Below are 20,306 nucleotides of genomic sequence, written 5' to 3'. Positions count from 1 at the left end.
CCATTTACTTGATACTCTACTTCAGGAATAATTTGAACTGTATTAGTCTATTTAAATTAATATCTTTGCCATGTGATTATGTGAAACATTTAACAAAGAGCAATTTGCTTTAATCTGTTTTGAGTCTTTCAAGAGTATCTTTAGGTAAGGCTCCACTGTTCAGTAGATTACTCTGCTTGGGAGACAGGGCATGATGGACTCGGGTACAGAAGCTTCCATAACAAACAAAAGCTGGCTTCTCAAGTTTTCTGCTTGCTGTTTGACTAATATGCCATCTCAGAATGTACGTGCTTGCAGTGATCTGATATTTTGAAGAGGTGAGAGGGAGATCCCATTTGCTTAAATGAGCTTGTTCCTCATTTCTAATCTCCAATTAATATGTAGACTTGATATCACTTTAAAATTGTAGTATGTATATTTTTAAATAGACAGGAACTGCTTTGTTTGTATCTTCTGTTCTGCTAGGACTTCTTTAGAGCTATTGCTGTTAACTTTAAAATACTGATTATAGCAGAATGCTTTGTGGGGAATTTAAAATAACTCTTGAGTATTGATCCTTTGTATCATGTATAACTGATTCAAGACTTGGATTATGAATTGTCTTCTGAACTATGAACAATTAAAAATAAGCTCTGCTGCTGTATTATCTATGTACTTATGCATAGAACTTACTGCCTTAGCCTGACTTTGCTGGTTTCTAGAATGTGCTGCTTCGGAAAAAGGAATAAATATAACACTGCAAAAGGAGATACTTTATCTGAGGATGAGTGTAAAGTAAGAGTCGTGGCTACAAAGGGAACTTGAATTGATAGTAAGATTCAAACTGTTACCTGTGCCTTCTAGTACATGCTTTCAGTACTTGAAGCTTAAAGTTTATGTTCTGTCTCTTCTTAATTTTGTTGTCTAATAACTGGTTTAAATACAGAAAATTAGTTGAAAAGTCTAATATATAAATGAGTGTGTTCTTGAAGCATGAGGTCTTCTGAATGAAACTCCAAAGACCTTTTGACTTAATGGTGTTTAGCTATGTATAGTAGAAGAAAGCTGATCTCTGAGGAGAAAACCTATACTCTTGCATACATAACAAGAGGACAGAAAAATGTGTAAAAGAATACATAGAAACAGTGTAATGATGTTAGATCAGTATTGTTATTGCTTAGAGGAGATCTTGAGGTTCTGACAGTTCTGTAAAAATGACAACTGAATAGTCAGTTAATCAATGAAAATATTACACTTTCCTAAGGCAAATATAAAAGGTATCATGTCCTGACTTTTGGAAATAAAGAAATCTGTTGCTAGATAAAAACACACAGGTACAAGATAGGTTTTACAAGCAGTTAATGTACCTTTTTGGGATAACTGTAGTATTTTTTCTTAAATTTTCTGATTACCAGACTGCATCTTCTGAGCTCCACGGGAGGACCTGTTTGTGTTAAATAAGGGGGGAAGTGAGGAAAAAATAAGCTTGGTCTCAATGTGTTAATAGTACAATGGACCACACTTCTGTGTAGCAGAAAAGGTAGCACAAGGTAGATGCTTGTGCTGAATTTCCCTGTAATAGTGTGTCAAGCGAAGTCATATTTTAAGCATTTTAATTATAGGTTATATATTATTATATTATAGGTTATATACAGCATTCTGCACAGGATAGATTTTAGTATGTGGGATTTGTGTTTCTTTGGTTCAGACAGTAATCTCATATAATTTTAATATTGTTCATATTATCCAGGTAACATGAAGTTGAGCTTTCTGCCATTAAATCACTTCTGGTGTTTTGTGGTGGTTTTATTTTTTTTATTAAAAAATTGAAGAAACAAACCTCAATTATTAGTGAGGTGATGCGAGCATTTCTTCTCACTTGTGTTCTTCTGGTCGTGTACAGTGTGTTATAGGTTTGGGTCTTTTAAAAACTCTGATTTCATATGTTCATCAGCAAGCATTATAACTTTCTCCAAGTCAGCAGAATTTTTGTTCTTAATCTGCAGAAGTACAAGATGGTTCTTTTTGCCTTACCTGGCACTGCTGCTTAGAATCTTACTAGCTTTTTAATCCTTGATCACTGAAAGAACATAGAGGATGATGAGAGTCAGTTTGCTGGTAAGGATGAATGAGTATCACTAATGTAATTTGTTACTCTAAAGTTCTAAATTAAATTAGTAAAAGCAGTGTGTGTGTCTCGGGTGGTCTTTTTATAATTGGGAAAAACAGCATGCTTTAGGAATTAAAAAAAAAAATCTTTCTTCATGAGCAGGAGACAGTCTTGAAATTTGTGATAACATTAAAATTGGTACAGCAAGTGGTTATCAGCCAAAAAAAGCGAAAATGAGAAACTGCTATATATGTTTCAAGTCGTGCTGGATAAAAAGAATGACAAATTTTTTTTAATATAACAGGAAATAAGGTCAGAATTGTTTCAAAGTTGAAAGACATGTTTTGTTCAAAGATCTGTCCCAATAAAATTGTTCTTAATGTTGCCTTTAAGAAAGTTGCACTGTAAATCCATTTATAGCATCATGTTTTTGTCATGCAAGTTTTCATCTGTGATCTGCTGGATTGACACTTCACAAGTAGTTCATGCAGGTAACTAACAATATAGTTTAATTAACTTGAGAAATATTCCTGTAAAAATAGTCAAATATTCTAAAAATCAAATAATCTAAAAGTTCTAAAAATCCTTCCCAGTCTGGTTGAGATCTTTACCTCCTAACGAAAGCAGATTGAGTAGCTTATCCAGATAACAAGCTGCATGTTTATATCTTAAGAGGTCTTTCGCATCAGTTACTGAATTCACTTTTTCCTGAAATTCGGAGTTATGCTGGAAGTAAGACCTCTTTGGCCATGTAGTTGTAATCACTGGGGATTTGCATAGAGTTATGCAAAAAAACCTAAACACTAATAATTAGTTGGTTTATTGATATCTATTTGATTTGTATTGGAAGAAAGGATTCTTTACCCAACTGCTCACAAAAGATGTCTGAACAAAAAGACTGAATTGTAGGAAAAACCTTTGTTTTAAATTGAAAATCAGTTTTAGATTTGGATATTAAAAATATGGGGGTTCTGCTTTGATTAATTTTAAATGTCTTTATATTAGCACAGCATTGCTCATATTTGACAGCTGCCAGTTCTATATGTGGGAAATAATTAGATTTGCATACAGAATTTCACTGCCACTTGGTGGCAGTACCTGGCTTCAAAAGGACTTGTTTCTGAGCAGATAAGGTGACTGATTCTGTAAAACTATAGGTTAAGGGGGAGTAGATTAGTTTTAAAATTTCTAGAAGTTAGTTCTGTGTTTTAGAAAAAAAAATACTTTTTATTTAGCCTACTGGAAGGATTTGCATTTGTATGTCTCTATGGAAAATCTAGCTATCGTGTCTAATATGTAATTTAAAAGTATTGCTTGTGTTAATAGTATTCTCAGAAGATGTATTTAATGTTCCCCAGTTGAATTATTTTAGCATTTACTTCTAGCATTTTGCTTCAATTGAGTAGTTTAGTTCAAGTATTTTTAGAGCATAAAATTTGCTTTATGGTAGTATTCTTTATAATATTGCATTCTGCAACGTTAAATGGAGGACTGCCAAAGCTGCTTTTTTGCCTTCTGAAATATTCTCTGCATTTTTACTTTTTTATTTATTCATATAAATTTTAGGAAAATATTCCCCAGTAGATTTTTCTGTCAACAAAGCTGGTAAAAGTCTGTGCCCTTACTCATAGTTGCTGCCTCGGTTGTGCCGATTCAGCAGTGTTTGGGTCCCAGCCTTTTAAACTGAATAATGAAATGGTTGATAAAGTGTAGAGGAGGGAACCTGGGGGGGGGAGTGGAGGAAGGCAGCAGTTATTTAAACTGGCTTTGCTGCAAAGAAAAGCATAATTCCAATGTATAGCACTGTACTTTGACAGTATATGACTGGATGTTGAAACTTCTTTCTCTTCTTTGCAAGCCAAAATCTTCTGCAATGGTCAGCAGGTCTCTAATATTAGTATTATGCCCCATGTAAGGACTGTAGTAGTGAAACTAAAGTGTGGAAGAGTGCAGATACTTTCCTAAACGTGGTCTCTTGTGAAATGTCTCACTTACTAGGACTGGAGATGTGACAGAGTTTTACTAGTGGCGGTGGGTTCTATGAGGAGGAAATGTTTTTACTGAGGAGGAAATATTTTACTGTACGAAGAGCTGACACTGAGAAACCACGTGTCCTTAGGCCCCTCTGAGATGTGACACATCAGGGAGGCATCAGGGAGAATACGGTGACGTAGAAGAGGGATTCATCCTGTAAAGTCTAAAATTGTAGAAATACAAATAAAAAATGTGGTGGGACTTAAAAACCGGGTTGATAAATTTGAGGGTGACAATAATACCTTAGTGGTAATATGATTTTATTTATTGAAAGAACTCTATAAAACATGATCACTGGAAGAGAGTTAGAAGGGAGAGGGACATCAAATTATAGTTTCGCTGTCAATATATTCTACAAAACTTGGCATGGAGAGAATGCACTTTTTCTGTATACCTAATAATTTTTGTGTAATTTTTTTAAACTGTCAGAATGATAAATTCAAAGTTAGTGGTTGGAAACTTTTTAAAATTAAAATACTCTATGCCTATATAGATGATATTTTGAAATTGGAAAACTGTGGATAGTGTGAGCACATGGAGCACTCTAAAGCGAACTAAAGTAAGCAAGAATTGGGATACTGTGTGGCAGAGTGTACTAAAATAGAATCACAGAATAGTTGAGTTTGGAAGGGACCTGCAAGCAATCTTGTCCAACCCTGTTGTCCAGCCTATTGAGGTCCATCTCAATGGCAGCACAACCTGCTGGTGTATCAGCCGTGGATCTGTCTTGTGTTCTCAGCAGCCTTGCTGAGGGTACCTTCTGCCCCATCACCCAGTTCATTAATGAAGATGTTGAACAGTATGTGGGACTTGGTGCTTGACCCCAGGGGACTGCTTTAGTTCCTGGCCAACTACACTTTGTACCACTGATGACAATCCTTAATTTTTTGGCAGCTTGTTAAAGATGTCTAGCAACAAGAATTAGGAGCAGGACTTTTATTTATAGACTGTAATGAGAAAAAACTTTCTGGGTTTTTTTAATGTTGGTGGTTAATAAAATTATTTGTTGTATCATCATGGCTAGGCTTCGCGAACAAAGATTTGGGATTTGTTGTATGATGTCTAGATAAAAGCAATTTTTGGGACCATACTTGAAGCTTAAGAATACTTTTCACTGAAAAACACAGATAATGGTGATGAAAGAGATGAAAAGTGTTTTCTTAAATGTTTAGTTTCTTTAGAGAGTAAAAATGTGTGAGCATGTGAGATGGCATCAAGGAAGAGAATTTATGCATGTAAAAGTAAGGGAATGGTTTTGGAGAGAAATAGTATGTATTTTACAGAGCATTCTTCAGAGTATTTTTCATACTTCTGTGTCTCTTACTGGAATGCTGCTAGTTATTACCATGTGTGTCTGCATTTAGGACAATTCAGTATTTGATTGTAGTTCTCATCTTTAGTAGAAACTAATGGCAGTACAAGTCAAACTAGATCACGCTACTAAAAATCCAAATTAGAGAGCTGCAGGAACATGAACAGGACTGGGGAGTGCTGGGGGGAGTTATGGAAGCCTGTGGAGTTGCCACACAATGTGTGACTGTTCTTAAGTTACCAGATTCAACATCTTGGTTTTTTTTGTTCTGGCTAATCATCTTTTAGAAATACCTAGTTCATTTTGAAAAACATATACCAATGAAACCATCTTAAACTCCTGCATGAGTGCTTGAAACTAGAAGAGTACATTTTTATAGTGATAGGTCTGATTCTTGTGACACTTAAATTGTATTGTCATTTATTTTTATTGATTTCAGTATTGAATTTTAGCATGATGCCCCCCATTGTGACAAACTGGTTTATTTTCCCAAGCAAATCAATATTAGAGGAGTAAGATGGTCGGTGGCAGTAATGGTATTCTCTTCTGTGATTTCTTATTGTCAGGTAGTCATTCTGAAGTTGTGTTCAGTTCCTCTTCACATGTTAACATATCACTCTTAGACATCTTAGGCTAGAAATGAAGTTTCTGAAATTTTGACATTTTTAGGGAAATTTTTTACTTACTTACTGTTCTGACAGCTTTTGAAGATGTTGTTTTATTAGGAACTAAGTTTCAGGAAAATTAACTTTCTAAAAACATGTCGTTCAGGTTTGATGTTCCCAGCCAAGATGGGCTGCTTTTGTAATATGCTCCTCTATAATTCAGAGTTTCTCTTTGGTCAGCTTTTTCTGCAGATATGACAACTCAGTGACTCTTCAACAGTATAACAACAGTGGGTGGCAGTAACTTTGTATTTCTTTGTATTTATTTATTAGGCATAAAACAAGTGTTGTATTAGTGATATTTCTTACTGCTTTAAAAATTTTTAATTTGGCAGTCTAGTTAGCTGTGAGAGTTTTCCGGTATGTGTGCTTTTATGTGAACTGCTGTGGATCTGAATTGTATTGAAGAGGGCTAGTTTTCAGTGGAACTCCTCCTGTTGTAGTTAGATTAATAACTATGTACTGTATGTAAAGTAGATGTTGAGGGGCAGTATTCACAGTGTTGTGCATATCAAACAAGCTGTCTCTTCACTGCAGAAGTTTAAAAATACACAGAAGTGTTCAGGTGAATTTGTAGGTTTCAGAGCTAAGTAAGGCAGTTTACAGTTACTGTTTCTGCTGTGCAGAAGGGAGTGTATTTTCAACAACTTGATTTGCAAACACAGATAGAAGCAGGAGGAAAGCAAGGTGAGTCACTGACTCGTCCTCCAGTTGTCAGGCTTTGTGATTCTGAAGGGTGGATCAGGATAGCTTTTTAAGAAGAAATAAACTGAAAAACAAGTAATAGGTCTAATGATCAAAGTCTTGCAATTTTATTGATTTTGGGTATTCTTATTGCTAGATAACACCCAAAGCTCTAGAGGTGTAAAATGTGTGCATTACTCTATGGAAGAGGCAAAAATATTGTGCAGCTGTCCTCTAAATAATTTGCACCTTTTTTTTTTCTCCAGATGTGGTTGGTTTGTGCAGATACACTACTAGTTCCTCTATTGCTCTGTACAAATCTTCATTTCCCAAGGGTGCTTAAACATTTCACTTTTGGCAAAAGTTCTGTGCTTGATATTTGCCATGATTAAGTTGCTAAGACTGCGTAATGGGGCAGAATGGAAGGAGATGCCTCTTTAGTCCTGTGCCATAATGTACTTAACCTCTCTCTTGGTCTGCTGTTTGTTGCCTAAAAGTCTGAGACTTTGGTTCTATCATCTTTAATATAAGCTTTATTACAGGAACATTTGATAAAATGATAGGCTAAAATGATAGGTTTTGTTAGTTTTCTATATTTACATAATGAAGTCTTGAAGAAAAATCTAAATGGGAACAGTGCAAACCTGAAGCACCTTTCCTATTTCTTGAATATTTGAATAATCCCTTGAAGTGTCCTGGCTATTCACATATCTGCTTAAAGAACTTGACTTATGAGGAGTTACTTAGCACAGGACAAGTATATTTTTGCCTTCATTACAGCACTGCTGAAAGACTATATTCCTTCAGTTTCTTTAACTAGGCTGATTAAATTAAATCCACTTAGGAGATGGCTTCTGTGTTTTTGTGCTACTTAATAGTCGCTCTGTGCTTTTAGCTCATTGTCTCATATTTATGAATTTAGTGAGAAACTGGATATCAGAACACATAAAAGCACTTCATGCTTTTCAGAAACTCAGCCAAATTCTTCCATCTTAATATTTCAGCTCCAATGTGCTTTCAAATCTGTTATAAACCCCTATAAAATAACATGAGGTTTGGAATAGAGACTGACAGATCTCTTGCCTACAACTGCTAGTAGGCAGCAGCATAGTATATGTAGCACTGGAGCATAAGCTTTAATGAACTGGCATTGTAAAATTGACCAAAGCAATGCTCTTAATTTTGTGTGTGACCCTCTTGCGTAGTAAAGGTTGTCGTTATGAAATAAGAACTTGGAAAGGTCATAAACCTACTGGTAATAAATACAATTAATAATGTACATAGAACAATGGAATTAAGTACATTCCTATCAAAAAGAATTATTAATGAACAGAAAGTGGACAGCATAGATCTGATGACAGGAAGGTTGCATCTAATCTGAATTACTGAGTGACCTAGGAAGCTTGCTCAGAGGGATTACCAAATAATTATGTTAATATGCAATTATCACCTCATTTCTTCTGTAGTAACCTCAAGATGTAGTGTAGTAAGGGTGTTGTAGCAAGTGCTGATAGTTTGCAAAAATACTGATGTTCAAGATTTTTTAAGACAATAAGATTACCTTAAGGCATTTAAATTATGATCTGTCAGTTTGAAGATAGATATGACCTAATACTTTTTTAATGCTTAGACTATCTGGCCACAGGCAGTCATATCTGCAGAAGACATTATTGTTTTTAAAACTGATATTTTATGAAGAAAAACAATACTTTAAGTTATGTAATTTTTAATTACTTAAGTAATAGTGGTGGAATGTGGCTTAGTTGGCTAAATAATTGTTTTGAATACGAAATAATTTCTATATAATAAATAGCGTATCATGTAAACCAGGAACAACACTGTTAAGTGCACTACAGTCATTCAAGGCTTAACAGAAATTATTGAATTTGGCCTAACCTTTTAGATAAAGTGTTTCAAAGGTATGAGCGTGGGATTGTGTACACTTGTGTAGGCTTTTTGAGGATCACTGTTTTTACATTTATGTATCTCCTAGGTATATTGCACTATGTGCTTACATAAAAATTTCCTCAGCTCTGTAGTTAAGGTAGTCCTTGGTAGAGAATATGATAAGCACTGTTTTCAGCAAATTTAAAGTTTTATCTCAATCTTTAATTTTTCAAATACACTAAGTATTAATTGTTGTATATTTTGACAGAATTAATAATTTTGTATTCCGGATACAATAAAGAGACGATAATTTTAAAACTGTGATGGAAGCATACAAAAAATATTGCATAACCTTGCTTACATCTTAGTTACAATGACTGATTTTTCCTTTTTTCCCTAGGGATGAGTTAGATGATAACATTTCCTCCAAAAACATGGCATTAGTTATACCTATCATTGTTACTGCATAAATTTTGATACATGGAGTAGATAATGTAACTGAAGTATTGCATCTTGGCTCAGTATCATCGCAAGACTCTAAATTACTGTAATTTAAAAATTTATCTTCTGTGTTTTCTCTAATGCCACACTGCTAAAGCTGTTAACTTTCTTCTTGTTGTCCTGCACAAAAAATAGTGAACTGTAGCATCCTGATAGCTGGGAAAAATATGATAATTAGCAGGAAATTATTAAAATGTAGCAGTGATTTTATTGAGAAGCATTTCAGGCTTGATTCAAAGACTGAATCTGTAGGGACAACTGTATTACCATAGAAGACTTCTAGTCAGATCCATATGGAGTAGTTCACAATCTCCATAAATACACAGTATGGAAAGGAGTCTCTTACAGGATTGCATGGGGTAATGTTTTAGATACTGCTCATGATAACTCTGAGGAGAATCTCTGTTTAATGGTGATCATAGGGTGTCCTACCCACCTTTTTAACTTAAGCTTTACCACTAATATTTAGCATCAGTATGGTTTTGTCTTCATCATGTAAACCTGTGAGAAGTTTTCAGGAGCCATTCTGATAATGAGGATTGTGGTCTCCAACCAGCACAATATTCTCAGTTTGCCTCCCTGCTGTTCAGGGGGTACCAGTGAAGTTGCTTTAAATGGGAAGCGTCTGTTCTTCCTCTGAGCCCCTCACACCAGAACAGATGGGTGGAACTTGGAACATGGAAGGTTTTACCTCAGAGGTGGTAACAGTGAAGCCACTCATTAACACTGAATTTACCACTTCGTTAGCAACGTTGCTTCCTGTTGAGAAAAGCTAATACAGGCTCTCAAATTGACTGAGCACACTTCCGTCTACCTCTCCAATAATAAAACAAGGAAAACACACATCTTAGAGGGAAAATGGTCCTACTCAATTTCTTACAAACTTTTTGTTAATGTTTTTATACTCTGCCTAATACTATATGAAGCCTACAATATTGAGTTGTCAAATTGTTGGAGCTGTTGTGCATCAGCTGTTGTGCATGTGTTGGAGGTTTCACTTCTTTTAATTGACTTTTGCATTACCGATTCTTAATGCATGTTTGCACTGCCCATTTCTAACTTGTGTACGTGATGTAAAGACTCCTGCTGGGTGGTGCATTATCACCATTTTAGGGTGATAGCTTTGAATATTATCTTATTGGAAGTCGTTATTATAGTGGAAAATGCCCATATCAAAACAGCAAAGAAATGCAAAAATCTAAGAAATGGGAAGATGAGAAACTGGGGTGTCTAGTAGAACATTTGCATAAAGGTGTGTTATAGATAAATAATACAACAAAATATTTCACACACTTTAAGCATTTATTATGCCTCTGACATGAGCATTGATTTATTTTTCTAAATTGGCTAGTCCAGTGATGGAGTAGCAAAGGAAATATTTTTTCGATGACTTATTTTTTTCGTTGTATTTCTACTCCAAATAGAATGACTTTCATCTGCAAAAGTAAGTCATCTTACATTTTTACAAACTTAAAGGGGGTTAAGTATTTGTTTTTTCCTTTTGTCGATTTGAAACAAAACAAGTACAATAACAAAGAATTTCCATGAGGCCGTAGCTAGCTTTGCATTGTGTGGATAGCTATCACAATGTTGAATTGAAAAACTAAAAGAAATGCTGGACTTACCTTAGAGTGTGACATATGAAGATTAAAGTGGTTGTGTTTAACCAGGTTGTTTTCTCTCCTTAGGAAAAAAGGATGTCCAGAGTGGTCTTCCTTGATTTCGATAAAGGACCATTGCAGGGAGCCATGGATATTAGTTGTGAGTTATAACATCTTAATTTAGAGAGTTAAGTAATGACTCCTTTTAACTGAGCTCTATTCAAAATGTTAATTAGTAACAGGAACTATGTGATGGCAGGAATCAAATCCCCCAGAACATCAAAGCAAGTGGTACTCTTTAAGGATAAAATATGTGATTTCCGTAAAATGCAGATAGGCATTTCTTGCTCCTAGATGAATGTTTTAATGCCTTATGCTCACTGTGTTCTTAGGACCCATATGAGAGGCGAATGGCAGGGTAGACTGAAGTTTACATTCTTGCTGGTCACACGCTGATTTTAATGTGTAGGCAACTCCTTTGTGCTCACTAAGCGTCGGGTAGATAATTTAGTGTAAGAATAAAAGTTACCTGTAGAAAAATAAAGCCTCCCATAGGGAATTTATATGCAGTTGTTCTCTGTACTAGTAGATACTGTTATTGCCATGCTCTGAAATCCTGTAATACCAAAGTAAACACCCCAGCAGACTTCCATGTAGCATCAGGTCAGTTGTATGCAAGTACTTTGAAAAAAGTGCTACCTTGAGAAACATAAAGATTATTTTAGTTTCCTAGTTGCTAAAGGAAGTATGTTTAACAAAACAAACAAACTAAAATTACTAGTAGATGACTGTGTAGCCTCTCCTCCTTACATGCTTTACTTCTAGAAAACAACTAAAGGTAAACTCTGTGGTTATGTACGTGCAGAATGTATTCACAACTGTTTTGACAATCTAATTTTCTCTATCTTGTTTGTGTGTAGGTCTTCAGGCTTCTCTGAACTGGGATACTCGGCAGTGACTAGTTTGCTGTATGGTTATTAATATTGCATAGAAAAAATAGTGTATTTTAACTGCTTCATTGATTAATTTTAAATGTCATGAATATCCTAAATAAAAAATACATTTTTAAGAAGTTCAAAACATCTTTTTAGATTACAGTGTGAGGAAGAGTGATCCTGAAAAGAACTGTAAATTAAAATTGCCATTTTTTATTTCTGTGATTACCTAATTCTTTTCTTGTTTGTTTTTTAGTATAAATATACTTAATGGACAGACCAGCAATATGGATGATTTAGAGATAAATACTGAAGTCTCTGGTGCTAAAGAAGAAGAAATCCTATGTGATGATAATTTCATATCTGAGGAAGAAGGTGGCATTCCTAAACCACAAGAGAGCGACACGTCATTTCAGAAGAACAACACATTGACTCTGCCTGAGGAGCTATCAAGGGACAGATCTGAAAAAGCCTTAAGTGGAGGCCAGGCTTCTCTATTTATACACACTGGTGCTCCTACTGTTTCTAGTGAAAACTTTATGTTGTCTAGAGGAACTGCTGTTAATGGACCAGTTTCACACTCCACCTCAACAAAGACTTCCATTATGAATAAAGGCAGTGTTTCATTAACCACTGGACAGCCTGGAGGTCATCACACAGATTCCTGCTCAACTTTGACAGTGGTTCATGATCTTCAGCTGCCTGCAAAGAGTACAACACAGAAATCAAATCAGCACCAAGTTTTATTTTTGTTACCTGATGTAGCACATGCTAAGAACCTGACTCATTCCATTAAAAATCTACCTACCTCTGCTTCAATTGGTTGTGATTCACAGAAAACAGTAGGAAATAGTGTAGACAGCACTTTAGTAGGCCAAGTAGAAGTTTGTGAGGATGATAAAAATTTACTATTAAAAGATGATTGTGTTGATACATTAACAGGCATTTCCTCAGGTACAGGTGGTTTTGGATCGGGATGTGATCCCAGCTGGGATCCACAAAAAGAGTTTATACAGTTTCTTATGACAAATGAAGAAACAATAGAGAAGTCTCCCATTCACTGTAAGGTAGGGCTAGAAAAAAAGCGAAAAAGGAAAATGGATGTTAGTAAAATAACACGCTATACTGAAGACTGTTTTGATGATACCAGTTGTATTCCTAGTAAGTCAAAACTATTAAATGTTGAATTCTTAGAGCAGAATGAGGAACTACAAATAGTAGAACCACAGAAATACTCATTGAGTAAAGTAAAGCCTGAATCCACAGATGAAGAGCTGGAAACTGTTGATGCTATCCAGCAGCTCATTTATAGTCCCAGTAGTAATTGTGCAGAAGATACTTCTCCTGTTCACACTAGCACTTTTCTTTCCAATACTTTGAAAAACAAATGTGAACAGAATGATTCTGAATCACCATCTACTTTCAGTACTGATGAACCATCATTTTATCCCTGTACAAAGTGCAATGTGAATTTTAGAGAGAAGAAACATCTGCATAGGCATATGATGTACCATTTAGATGGGAACAGTCATTTCCGACATCTCAATGTCCCCAGGCCTTACGCATGTAGGGAATGCGGAAGGACATTTCGAGATCGTAATTCACTTCTTAAACATATGATAATTCACCAGGAAAGAAGGCAGAAACTGATGGAAGAAATTCGTGAGCTGAAAGAACTTCAGGATGAGGGTAGGAGTGCACGGTTACAATGCCCGCAGTGTGTATTTGGTACCAATTGTCCCAAAACGTTTGTGCAGCATGCAAAGACCCATGAAAAAGATAAAAGATATTACTGCTGTGAGGAATGCAATTTCATGGCTGTGACAGAAAATGAACTGGAATGCCATCGAGGGATCGCTCATGGGGCAGTAGTCAAATGTTCAATTATTGGTAGCGACATATCCCAGAGGAAAACCCAGAAAAAGGCATCCTTGAAAGATCCCTATTTAGGATCCTCAAGAAAGTCATCGACGTATATGTGTAAGATGTGTCCATTTGCTACTTCAGCTAGAAGCATTTTGAAAAAACACATGGCATATTTGCATCCAGCATCATGCATTGATCCCTTTGGTAGCCATCTTAGACTCCAGAAGAGAAAAGGCAGCATAATAGAAGAGTCTTTAGGTTTTGGTAGCAGGACAAAACAGTTGATCAGACATTCTTCTACTTTTCCAAAGAACTCAGCTTTAAAACAGGATGTAAAAAGATCATTTGGCTCTACTTCACAGTCCAGTAACTTCACAAAACTTCACAAGAGACCCTACAGGATACAGAAGGCTCGGAAAAGCGTTTCACAGTCATCTGTAAGTGTGTGCAATCTAAATTCTACAAACAAGAACTTTTTGATTAGAAATAGCATTGACCAAAAACGTAAATGTTTTCATCAAGCGGCAAAGCAGAAAGCTAGTGCCAAAAAAAGTGGTAATTATTTATATAGACACAGATATGAAAACTACAGGATGATTAAAAAATCTAATGACTCTTATCCTTTGCATTTAAAAAAGGAAGAGTCCAAATCTGTCAGTGCTTTACATTTATTTTCTTCATCAAGTAGTCCCCGTAATAATTGTTTTGTCATGGATTCAAATAACCTTGATTGCAAAAGGGCAGAAGGCTGTAAAGATCGTAGGCATGTAGGTGTAAAAAGAGTGATTAAAGAATCCAAGAGGGAAGGCTCTGTTACAGATGATTTGGATTGCTATCCAGATTTTCTGCATAAAATGACTGTTGTTGTTTTACAGAAACTTAACTCTGCTGAAAAAAAAGACAGCTATGAAACGGAGGATGAAAGTTCATGGGATAATGTTGAACTATGTGATTACACTACACAGTCTGTGGAGGATGAATCTTACAGTGATATTAATCAGGAGCATGTAAACCTATTCCCCATATTCAAAGGTAAAATGGAAGATAATGAAGCTGGTGATAAATCTTCACTTGGTTATGAGCAGAATGATGGCTTTTATTTTGAGTATTATGAAGATGCTGAGGAGGGTAGTAACTTCTTGCATGATTTGCATGATCCTCAGAATTTAGAAAATGTAGGATCAGCATTGCCAAAGCATAATTCAGTTTTCCACTGGACTGATTTGTCGCTTGAAAAGAAGTCCTGCCCATACTGTCCAGCAACCTTTGAAACAGGTGTCGGCTTGTCCAATCATGTCAGAGGACACCTTCACAGAGCTGGACTAAGCTATGAAGCCCGACATGTTGTTTCACCAGAACAGATAGCAACAAGTGACAAAATGCAGCATTTTAAAAGAGCTGGAACGGGAACTCCTGTTAAACGTGTTAGAAAAGGTAAGATTTTTTTTATTATTTGGGTACAAAGTAAAGGGGAGAAAGGGATTTATTGAGCACTATACAAGACTTGCTTTATCTTCTTGTAAAGCCTCTCATGATTTGTTTTCATGTTTAACTATATATAATTGTCAAAAAACATTATAATTATTTTCTTTGTAGCAATTGAAAAATCTGAAACTTCCTCTGAGCATACATGTCAGCTCTGTGGAGGCTGGTTCGATACTAAAATTGGATTGTCTAATCATGTGCGAGGACACCTGAAGAGGCTTGGCAAAACCAAGTGGGATGCACACAAGTCTCCGATCTGTGTTCTGAACGAGATGATGCAAAATGAAGAGAAGTATGAAAAAATCCTGAAGGCTTTGAACAGTCGCCGCATTATTCCCAGGCCGTTTGTTGCTCAGAAATTTGCATCAAATGATGACTTTTTATCTCAGAATGTTATACCTCTTGAAGCATACCATAATGGCCTAAAGACTGAAGATATATCTGTGTCTGCATCGGAGGAAGAAGGGCTGAGTTTCCTAAACGAATGTCATGAAACAAAAGCAGTACTACATGATGGCAAAAAAAATCAGTCACTTACACTGATAGAACTCCTGAAAAACAAGAGGTTAGGAGAAGAAAGGAATCCTGATATTTCCCCTCAAAAGATTCATAATCAAACTGCAAGAAAGAGGTTTGTTCAGAAATGTGTTCTTCCATTAAATGAAGACAGTCCATTGATGTATCAGCCACAAAAAATGGACTTGACTATGCAGTCAGGTAAGAAGGTGTTTCTTGACAACATTTCCAAAGAATCCTCTAATTCAGAGAAAATAACAAGTGCAAAGTATTTTATTTGGGATTCTGTTCATTTAATTCTTGTTTCATTTCCAGAGGACACTTGACTGCGAGAGGTAGCACAGCAGATTTTTCTGACATGTTTTTCCTAAAGTGAAAAAACCCCTCAGCAGCACTGAGGGGTTTTTGCATGGAACATAGTTCCTGTTCTGCATATGACTGGGCATACAAATTCAAAGCGGACACAAAGTGAGCCTCAGTAAGGAAGAAGACACATCCTGCAGTAAACAAGTTGAAGTGTCCCTGCATATTTGGTGGACTAACAGTTCTGAAATGTTCGGGCTTGTAACCCTGTTTTCAGGCATTAAAGCAGCTGGTTTGGGAATTACTGCATTTAAATCCTTGAGATATGTGAAAGGCAGCATTTGCTCAAACTAACAGAACTGTTGATACCATTTAAATGCGTAATATTGCAAATTGGTGAAGCACTGTCAACTAATTTTGATGGTTTTAGGCAAACATACTCTTACAACATAGATTAATTCTTGTTTGTTGCAAAATTGCGGCTGCTCTGAGAAACTCATGCTTGCTTAGGGCCTGTCTATCCTGAGTGATGACCTGTGCTAGTTCAAGCTTTGTTGGAATACAGTTGTAGCCAGCAGTTTTCTAATGCACGGCCTCTGACTGACAAGGACCTAGGTTGTCCCTCCACTGAGGACTGTGCTAATGAAACAATATTACAATCAAGTTCCTAGCTACTCTGTATACTAATAGAGCAGGCTTTTAGAGTGATATTTTTAACCTACTTGTCACATAAGAGTTATTTCTAGTCTTGGGGAACTCTTACAACATCCTTTTTAATGTGTATGTAGAGCTTGCATTTACCTGTTTCTTGTTTGGACACCACCTTATAATGGTGCAGGATTCTTTAGTTTGAGGAGCAGGATCTTATTTTTATACCCCTGACTTTTTTTTTGTTCTGTTGCTTTTCTTGTTATTACCCAGGTTAGTAAAACTGGCAGTGCCTAGTACTTTTTCACCTATATTCTTTTCTTCCTATAAACAAATAAAAACAACAATCTGATGTGCTCGGAAGTTCTTTTAGGGGACTACAAAAGTGTGGCAATCAATTTCTTAACAAAGGTGGCTTTCTAAAATGACATAGTAGAAGTGGAACAGAGTTACATTTTATGTCTTCTGGACGTCTGTGGTTGTCCCTTAAGACAGGAGATTGCTTAATAAAGGAAGTGTATCTTTGACAGGCTTAATGATTTGAAAATGCTCAAGGAATAGCTTGCCAAACCTGACACTGTATATTGCTTTCTGTTTAATATTTACTGCTCAATACTAGGTAGCACCTGTTTGGTGTGATGAACAACCAGATAAAAATAAACATATGCTTGCATAGTACTAACAGATACGAATGGGGCCCTGTAGTTTTCTGCGGCTGAGGTAACAGAATTTGACAACTAACGCACTGTGCCAGTTGAATAAGAAAATATTTAACCTAAAGTTGAAGATCTTCCATTTTTCCTAAAAAAGGCAAATATTTCTAATTCTGGTTTTAGTTTTTAAAAGGTTTTTACCAACCAGGTATTCTTCTTCTGCAACTTGCCTGAAAAACAGCATGTCTTCTGTGGCTGCTGGAGAATAGCATTCTTTCTTTCCTGCAAACAGAGGCTTTCCAGCTGAGTAGTTTTAGCTTTTTTATTTATTCTTCTAATAATTTATTAGTAGAGAACCTGAAATATTAGTTGACCAAAACAATATATCTGTGGTAAAATGAAGGGAGAAACATTATGGTGAAGTGAGCAGGGGATAAGTTATAATGGTTTCTTTGTCTGTAAGTGAGGACTTCAGTACTGTTTCACTGTTTTCCTGTGATAAATAGCATGTTGCTTTGTTGATCGTTTATTTAGCACAAAGATTTTAGCAAAAACCTTCATTTACTTTTGTTATCAATTGCACATCTAAAGTAAGAACAGAAATGCACTGAACAAAACGTTTTGTCTAACAGCTGTTCAGTGGTGTGCTTTACCACCTTTTTCTCCGAGCCTTCAACAGCAGACTAATTTTAGTGTGGAGCTCTTCAGTCTTATGGGTGAAACACTTTTAATTACCACTTTGTCAACTTGACTTTCCAAATTCTCTTTATTGGAAATGTTGAAAGCTCTGAAATTTTTCAACAGAATTGTGCTACTCAAATTGCAGGATTGTATTTTGGATTAGAGCTTCTTAATGTGGAGATCTATAGGAACTTGGTAGTTGGTATTAAATGCAGAGTAGTGTAATGGGCTTAAGTTGCCTCCTTTCTGTTATTTTTCAAATAACGTGGTTTGACTTAAAGGACCAGGTGGAAAACTAATAACGGTTAACATGGATCCTTCTAATATACTAAACAATTGCGTCAATGCAGTGAATATATTTTAAACCATCTTTATTGCAGAAAACTTTTTACAACGCTTTGAGAATTTCATTTTTTGAAGAGAGAACTGGATTATAGTTTTCTTTTGAATGATAGGTATGCCTGTGAAGCTTAGAACGTGTGTGCATTGCAATACGACGTTTACAAGTGCTGTTAGCCTGTCCAACCACTTACGCGCTTATGCACGAAAGAAGAGTGCTGGACTTTTGACTGGGACAGGTATGTTTTGTTACAGATGTAAAAGCAAGTCTGTCTATGATACATTTTCTTCATCAGACTGGACAAAAGCATATGTTAATTCAAAATAATTTTGAAGCTTCTGCTGGTAAACAACTTATTTGCCATAAAACTTCAGCAACTTGTAAGAAAAGATATGTTGCTGTTGTCCACTCTCATGTCTGATTTTCATTCTTACTCTTTGATTTTGGATCCAACATCTAAGGTATGTAAGCAAAACTAAGAGATGGTTGCTTAAATTCGTTCTCCTACAATATCACAACTTTCAAACCAGATAATTGGCCTGGTTTAAAATGAAGTGTTTAAAAGTATCTCAAAAATGAGAGCGGGGAAAAAAAGACAACAAAACAACAAGTAATTTTTACAGTCTAGTACATATAATTATGAAGAATACTGTAGTAAAATAGGAAAAGCAAGTAATTTTACACTTAGTATATTTTTAACAACATACCGTATGTAGTTGGTTTCATTTCTTGTTTGGCTCACAACCCAAAAACTACCTGCTCTGACAATGTTTAGTACAGCATTTGGCACTGCTATTAATGTTTTTAATTAAAACACACTTCCTTTTGAAATTCATCTAATATTCCATATTTTTATTTGTTTCCAGAGGCCTGCAGCTTGCTTGGCTGTAGGAAATTTCTGAGTTTACTTGGATTATTGCTGAGATTAGTGGGACTTCACAACAGCAAACTGGGGAGTAGAGATGCAATATAGTGAGGAAATTTGGCAGATATGAAGTCTGGAATATTCTGTAATTAAGAAGGGCAGCCATCACTTTTCTGTGTTAACAAGCACAGACTTTTACATAATGCTCTTAGAAAATGCATAATCCTTTTTTTATTTGCAAATGTAATTCATTATGCTAAGAATGACAAACTGATTTGCAGGCTTTCTCTGCAGAAGGCTAAAAGAAATATTTTTACAAAATGGGCCTGTGGCTGCCAGGTCTTATGTTACACTACATTAATGCTATAACAAAGCAGATTTAGAAGGAGTCAGCAGATGCAATAATGTCTAATGCATAGGAGAATATGTCTTTAGTCAGTGATTCTGAAAATTTTCATATTTATTCAGTAGAAAGGTGATGGTAGTGGACTTCATTTACCACTGCTTTGATTTGATACTAACCCTGTGGTAAGTTATTTTTCTTACACGCCTACTGGTGAAGTATTTTTCAATAGCTATACTATTTAAATTGCACATTGAGAATTAATTAATAATTCAATGAAAGAGCCACAGTGGCAGACAGGATAGTACACAGAGATTGAATCCTGGACTAGCTGTTTGTGCCTAGCTTCCCTTCTGCTAAATGGGAAGAGCTTGTTAAGGTGCTTTCAGGGATTTTTGTTTGTTTTCTTTAAGAAGTGTATTTTGCTAGTGAAGTATTTACCTTCTCATCAGAACAGTTGCCACATTTTTTAAAAGAACTGAAAGAAAATTCAAGTCTTTTATCATTGGACCTAGAATTTGGTTTACAATTAGGTTAGAAACAAAATGAGGTTAGAAACAAAGCTTCGATAAAAGGTTAGAAACAAAATGAGGTTAGAAACAAAGCTTCGATAAAAGGTTAGAAACAAAACTTTGAAAAGAAAATCTTTTGATCTCAGAAGCTGGAGCTAAGCCAGATAAATGGCCTGTACCATGGATAAAGGCCTTTTGCTGAAACCATTGACTTAAAGAGTCAATGTTAAGTTCTAGCTATAACATGCAACCAATGTATATTTATATTAACTTAGTCATTATACTACTGTAACTCTGTGAAGTTTGTAAACTTTGCGCCCTGACTTTTCATTCAAGCAAACTCAACGCAAGGCTTGTAGACGAGAAAACATACTTGTAAACAGTGG

The 20,306-nt window shown here is 35.6% G+C and overlaps 1 protein-coding gene across 15 annotated transcripts in view; it reads left to right on the top strand.

Moving 5' to 3' along the window:
• The window catches only part of ZNF644 (zinc finger protein 644), a 73,094-nt gene that overhangs the window by 46,084 nt on the left and 6,704 nt on the right, over window positions 1-20,306 (top strand). For 5 of the 15 annotated variants that reach the window (XM_017805500.1, XM_017805505.1, XM_017805504.1 and 2 more), the window contains 3 exons: window positions 10,861-10,933; window positions 11,965-15,008; window positions 15,171-15,776. The exons of 1 other annotated variant lie outside the window; for it this stretch is intronic. In XM_017805500.1, the coding sequence (XP_017660989.1) occupies window positions 11,996-15,008; window positions 15,171-15,776 (3,619 nt within the window). In that variant the 5' untranslated portion in view covers window positions 10,861-10,933; window positions 11,965-11,995. Of the gene's footprint in view, window positions 1-1,893; window positions 2,098-9,904; window positions 10,034-10,860; window positions 10,961-11,964; window positions 15,009-15,170; window positions 15,777-15,890; window positions 16,054-18,315; window positions 18,439-20,306 lie in introns of those variants that run through there. 9 more of the 15 variants (XM_017805509.1, XM_017805511.1, XM_017805510.1 and 6 more) reach the window with 9 other exon arrangements.

The sequence above is a fragment of the Lepidothrix coronata genome, unplaced genomic scaffold (genome assembly GCF_001604755.1).
Source record: "Lepidothrix coronata isolate B3197 unplaced genomic scaffold, Lepidothrix_coronata-1.0 Scaffold12, whole genome shotgun sequence".
NCBI lineage: Eukaryota > Metazoa > Chordata > Aves > Passeriformes > Pipridae > Lepidothrix > Lepidothrix coronata.
The sequence above is the reverse complement of the archived record's forward strand: the minus strand, read 5'-3'. Positions and strand labels throughout refer to the sequence as shown.